Source organism: Nothoprocta perdicaria, unplaced genomic scaffold (assembly GCF_003342845.1).
Source record: "Nothoprocta perdicaria isolate Ctin4 unplaced genomic scaffold, notPer1 scaffold_26, whole genome shotgun sequence".
NCBI lineage: Eukaryota > Metazoa > Chordata > Aves > Tinamiformes > Tinamidae > Nothoprocta > Nothoprocta perdicaria.
The window spans coordinates 3,490,861-3,496,726 of NW_020455488.1; the positions used below are offsets into that span (position 1 = coordinate 3,490,861).

At 52.1% G+C, this 5,866-nt stretch overlaps 1 protein-coding gene across 1 annotated transcript in view; it reads right to left on the reverse strand.

Annotated features, from left to right (window-relative positions):
* Window positions 1-450: 450 nt before the first annotated feature.
* Window positions 451-5,866, reverse strand: part of CHSY1 (chondroitin sulfate synthase 1) — a 56,324-nt gene continuing 50,908 nt past the window's right edge. Inside the window, exon 3 of the mRNA XM_026040617.1 lies at window positions 451-3,078. Within this exon, the coding sequence (XP_025896402.1) occupies window positions 1,486-3,078 (1,593 nt within the window). The 3' untranslated portion in view covers window positions 451-1,485. The remainder of the gene's footprint in view (window positions 3,079-5,866) is intronic.

Here is a 5,866-nt window from a genome sequence, read left to right on the forward strand (position 1 = left end):
AGATTGTTCGCTGGTTTTTAATTTTTGTTCCTGCTCGGCAAGACATTTACAGGTAGGTCCCGACACATTATCTGCTGCAAAGACAATTTCCATTCACTGGTGAAGTCTCGGTGGAAAGGGTTCCCTTCAGCTGGCTTTAAGGCACTTTATTTTGTGTATATTTTCTTTAACTTTGCTAGGTGTTAATTCATAGGGATCACRCTTGTCTTGTTTAAGCCTCCCTATCCCCAGTTCCTCTTAGAGTAATAAAAAAATTCCTAAGCTTGCTGAAGTCCTTCCGAAAAAYGTTAAGGAAATTTGAGGAAAAAGAAAAAAGGTCCATGAAAAAAATACTTTAGAAAGTAATCTTTGGAGATCATTTACTGCAAGTATGATGTACACTACCTTAACAGTGAGAAGATGCAATACATTCCTAATATATATATATATATTTACACACACATATATATATATATAAAAAATATTAAAATGACTAACAGATATTCAAGGAAAGGTTGAGATCCTAAAACAATGGATATTAAATAAATTAAAGGTCTATCAGATACGGGAAATAAAAACGAAAACAAAACTAKTAATCAAAGAATGTAATAATTGTTCCCATTAACACCATGTAACTGACTGACCAAAATTAAAGTCGTCATCAGGTGCAGAACACTTTGTAGGGAAGATTTTTCCACGTTTTTGCTGGGGATCTCTAGTTTCCCCCGTGTCCTGCTGCTCTGCCACCCGGATTCTCGCTCCCCGTCCTCGCCCTTCCCACGGTTTTACACTTGGCTCCAGCCAGGACAGCAGTTGGGAACAACACACGGAACCCATCCCGGATTCCTAGAGCGTGAGATCCACATACGGACCAAATACAAAAGCCAACCTTTCTGTAAGGCCTAACGGGATGGCAGGTTGTGCTTCCTCCCTCCCTCTCCTGAAGCTGCCCGGCCACAAGAAGGGGTGGATTTTTAACTGCAATAATCAGCCATTTGGAAAACTCATCATCGCCACACTGGCTAGTTTTGTTCTAATGCAATTTTTAAAAATAATGGCTATTTCGAACAAAAAGTTGCCTCTCTGTAACGCAGCAGTCACAACAGAATATTTCCGAACAGCGTTTTGTCCCTTTGCTCCGACATTCACGTCCCCATTTACAGAATCCTAGCAACGACGACAGCAACGGAAAAGGTAAAAAAAAACCATCTTTTGTTCATAAGGAAATTCTAATTCAAGTCAGACTCCTCAGATGTGTCAGGTCATTCTTAAACAAATTTCTGTTTGAAGGCAAATATTGATCACAGTTTTGTTTAAAAACAAAAACACAACAACTAAAAGAACCAACAGCCTTGTTCTTCTCAAAGCGAGCTCTTTGTAAGAAAACAACAATGATTTCTAAAATATATCCTGTGTGGTCTTTTAAAAGTGAACTATCAAAAAACATTTTCCCAAAAATAAATTAGATAATTAAAAAAAAAAAGTCTTTTCCAGCATAGCTGGACATTAGGCTGTCCTCACTGAGCCATTAGTATTGCTGCTTTTCCCAAAACTTGGGTCGTTTTTTTCAAACCATAGTTCAGCCAGCTGCTGCGTGGACCCATACGTTGACGCTTTGGACCCCAAGCACATTTTATATTGTTTTGGATCAAGATTAGGGTCACAAAAAACGGGATGGTGCACATGGACTACTCCAATTTCTTGGCTTCGGAAAGTTTTTAAGCCAGCTTGAATTACTTTGTTAAATAGGTCTACGTCTTCAAGGCCCCAACCTTGGATGGAGACGTCAAAGCCACCCGCACGAAGGAGATCGCCTTTGTAAATACAGGTAATACCAAAGCCATAGTTCCTCCAGAAACCTGTTTTCTGGGTGAAGGCAAAATGATTGTCACTAGGAACTTTGCCACTATAAACAATCTTTGGATCATACTGGCTAAAAATGACTGGGAAGTATACTTGCTGACCCAAAACCGTGTTGGCTCGACACCGCTGGAGGAACTCGGTGGTGAACACCAAGTCAACATCGCAGAAGAAGAGTAAAGACTCATTCTGAAACTGAGAAGATCCGACTTCCAGAGCCAGAGCCCTGGAGAAGTCCCCGGACACGGGCAGGACCTGCATGTCAGCCTTGGGGTATCTGGAGCGGTAGTCGCGCATCAGCTCCATCTGCTTCGCCTTGTCGGGGTTGGAGTTGGAGTTGAAGAGCAGCACGACCAGCTTGACGTTCTGATTGGGGATGAGGCACGTTTTCTCAAAGTTCCCCATGAACCTCGCAAACATGTCCAAGCGGCCGGAGAGAGGAATGAGGATGTTGATCTTCTTGTCTTTGAGCTCTTTCCTTTCTACTTTCGGCCCGGTGAGCTGGAAYGGAACAAACATCTTCAGCGAATTGGAGAGGAACGACAAGGATCCCGAATCCTGGTTAATCTTGCTGGCCAGCTCCTTGGCATCCATCTCTTCGTGCTCCATGAACTGGATCTTGCTGAAGGTCTGCTGCAGGTAAGCGTGCCGCCTCACGGGCACCGTCATCTTCTTTCCCTTGTGCTTTTTGTACAGAAGCAGCAGGTCGAGCACGTACTCCGCCCCGTACATGGGATTCACTCGGCGGTAGCCGTACTGGATCTCCTTGAAATCGATGATCCTCCCCCGGGTCTTGGCGTTCGCGTTGATCATTTCCATGACCTGCATAACGATGTCGTCCAGCGCCTCGCGCTGAGAAGAGTCCATCCCTCTCCGAGGGGGCTGTCCGTCAGCTCCGGAGTACAAATACTTCCCGGTGAGAAACTCCCACTCCAGGATCTCCTCTCGGTGCCGCGGCTGGAACCGCATGAAGGAGGGCGGCATGCCCAGCTGCAGGTCGTCCTTGTGGATCTCCGTGTTGCTGTACTTGCTCATGAGGACGATTTCCCTGTGCAGCTGCACGGTGCGGTGACGAAGCTCGGCTATTTTGCGGCTCAGCATGTAGCTGTGCAGTCTGTACTGGTACGGCGGGTTCTTGTTCGGGTGCAGCGTTATGGCTCTGTGGATTTTGCTGTTCCGCAGGTCCCTGATGTAGCCTTTTTTGTTCTGCTCGTAGTTCTCATAAAACAGCTGCTGCATCTGGAAGAGAGGAAGGAGAAGTGAGCGCCCGCGCGGACGGGCAGGCCCGATGCTGCCGGTTCCACCTGCAGGGCGCAGGGGATTGGGAGCAGGGAGCAATTCCCGCGGATGCCGCCGCAGAGCAGGTCTCCGTGGCCACTGCCCAGCCCCGGGTGCCTCCTGCCCTCGGGGGCCGCRGGACACGGAGCCCGGGCAGCACCGGCCCCGCACGCGCTCTGCTCCGGGCGGCAGCAGCAACAGCCTGCGGAGTCCAGCGGTGAAGCCAGCCATAGGCACGAGCTTCCCAAAGAACATCCTGACAYGGGATAAATACGCTTTAAAAACACTTCATTAGGGAGCTGGTATTTAAAGGAAAATTGACAATGGGCCCTAATTTCCGACCTTGTTTTGAATTTACAAGGAAACCAAATGCAGACCAGGCAGCCCRTGTGCTCTTTATTCCCACCGCCCCTTCTGGAGCGCCCTGAATTAGCTGCGAGAAGGGGCCATGTGGAGCAGGGAGGCTTTGGGATTACACAAGAGCCTCCTAATGGGACACGGATGGGGAGGAAAATGTTACGAAACTCCGGGAAGCAGAAAGGGCAGAGAGGACCCGGCGAATCCCCGCACTGAGGCCACCTGGAGCAGCGCAGGGCGCTGGGGCTGCTGCCACTTCTGCCTCCTTCCTGCAACACSCGGCGAATCCCGAGCGCGGAACAGAACAGGAGGATCCCGGCCAGACTCCACTGGTGCTTCCACCCAGAGCAGCTTACACCAGAAACCCCAACGAGGCGGCCACCGCACCAAGCCACTCGCTCCAGGCCGTTAACACCACGCTCTGCTGCAGCCAGACTTTTACATAATCCTGCTTTTTTTTCCAGAAAAAAGGCAGCGCCTTGCCAGGCTGGCACTTGGGGTATTTTTCCCTGGGAAGTTTCCCCTCTCCTGCTCCGCGACTCCCGGCTCCTCGCATGGAGCATCGTGCCGGAGCGCTGGGATGCGGCGGCTCCACCACCACAAGCGATTGTCCCTGTCACCCCTCGGCTCCCTGACCCGGCATCGGTTTTCCCAGGAGCACAACCAGATGTTTGACTCCACACAGCGCCACAAAAGCACAGGGAAAAAGAAGTCCCCTTTTTTTTGTATCCCTCTTTAATAATTTAACACCGTTAATAGCGATGGGGAGCAGGCAGCGCACAAACTACCTGCTGCGTCCCGGCCCCGGGCGCTACGTGCGGCCGGCCCGGCGGCGGGGCCTGCCCGGGAACACGTAGGCAGCGGCTGCTTTCAGAGGCAGGTTTCCCTAGGATCCTGCAAAAACAAAAAGGAGCCTTTCATGGATATTAATTTTGCAGCGATTATATTCCAAGGATGCTTTATTCTCGCGCCGAGCGCCGAGAGCGCAGGGGTACAAAGAAGAGCTACTCTTTATTGACCGCTATTTACTCGAGACCTGTCGAAGCCTTAAAAACCCTAATGTTCCCCAAGCCATTAGAGACTGAACGTTGAAACTGTGGTCCAGCTGTTGTGGGCACTGCTGGCTGGCGGCCAAGAGGCCCACTGAAAGAGGGAGTGTTGTGCTCGTCGCTTTAAATGAAGAAGGCTTTTGCAGGCCAAAAAAAGTGTACTGGAGAAAATGGACTTAAAAAATAAGCGCGGTTTATGCAGGCGCTGGCCCGCGGCCACGGAGCGGCCCCGGGGGCCTTCCCGCACAGCCCCGGCTTGTGCTGCTCCATCCCGCGCAGGGCCCGGACACAGAGCCCGGGAAGGGCTCCCKGCTCCCGGCTCGGAGCCCGGCGGGGACGTCGCTGCCCGCCCTGCTCCATGGAGGTGCCGGCGGCACCCGCGCTGCTCCCGGGACACTGGGCCCTGGAGCGAGCGCTGCTGCTGCTGCTCCACAGCCTGCCCGGCCGGAACCCACATCCCAGCACTCCTGTCCTGGGAACTCGGCCTCTCCTACAGCCATTCCAGGGAAGGAGGCAGGAAACATCCCCCGGGAGCCTCGCCGGGCCTTGGTGCCGAGCGGGCACACGTAGCCCTGGGCCGGCGCGCGCGGCTGTGGCCGTGCGAGCCGCTCGGCGCCTTCCCCGGCCTCGGAGCAGCTCCACGCGGCCTCACCCGGCCCGGATCGCTTGAAACGCCCTCCTAGGCACGGGCTTCATCCCGTCAACGCGGAACGCGGAACGCGGAACGCGGCACACGGCCCGGTTTGCTCCAGGGCCGCCCGCTCCGCGCTGCTCCCTCGCAGTACGTGGGAAAGGAAGCCAAGGATCCAAGGCAGGCAGCCGGGGCGGCAAACTCCAGGTCACCAAATTTCTGAGGAATCTTGGAATTAGCAGAGTTGCTGCTGTGCTTTAATCTCTTATTCACAATTCCATGTAGATGTTTAATTAAACGGCTGTCCCTCTCCCTGCCCTTCGGAGTAGAAAAGTTCAAAAATTCCCCAGCAGATCCTCAGACTGAACAGCCTTAATGAATTCCCAGCGCGGCTAGAGAAACATGCAGTGTGTGCCTGTCCAGAGCCGGCATCACGGCCCTCACTTCCAACCCTCGTTTTAAGGGAACCAGGAACCTGCTGGGAACGCTCCGTGGCAGCTCAGAACTAATGGAGATCTCTGGCTACAAAGCAGAGAATTTCCTCCTTTTTGGCCCTGCATTAAACTGAGCTTTTTCACAGATTCACAGAATATTTATTTAAGGTTGGAAGGGACCTCTACAGATCATCTAGTCCAACCTTCCTGCTCAAGCAGGCACACCTAGAGCATGTGGCACAGGGTGGCATCCAGGCGGGTTTTGAAGACCTCCAGAG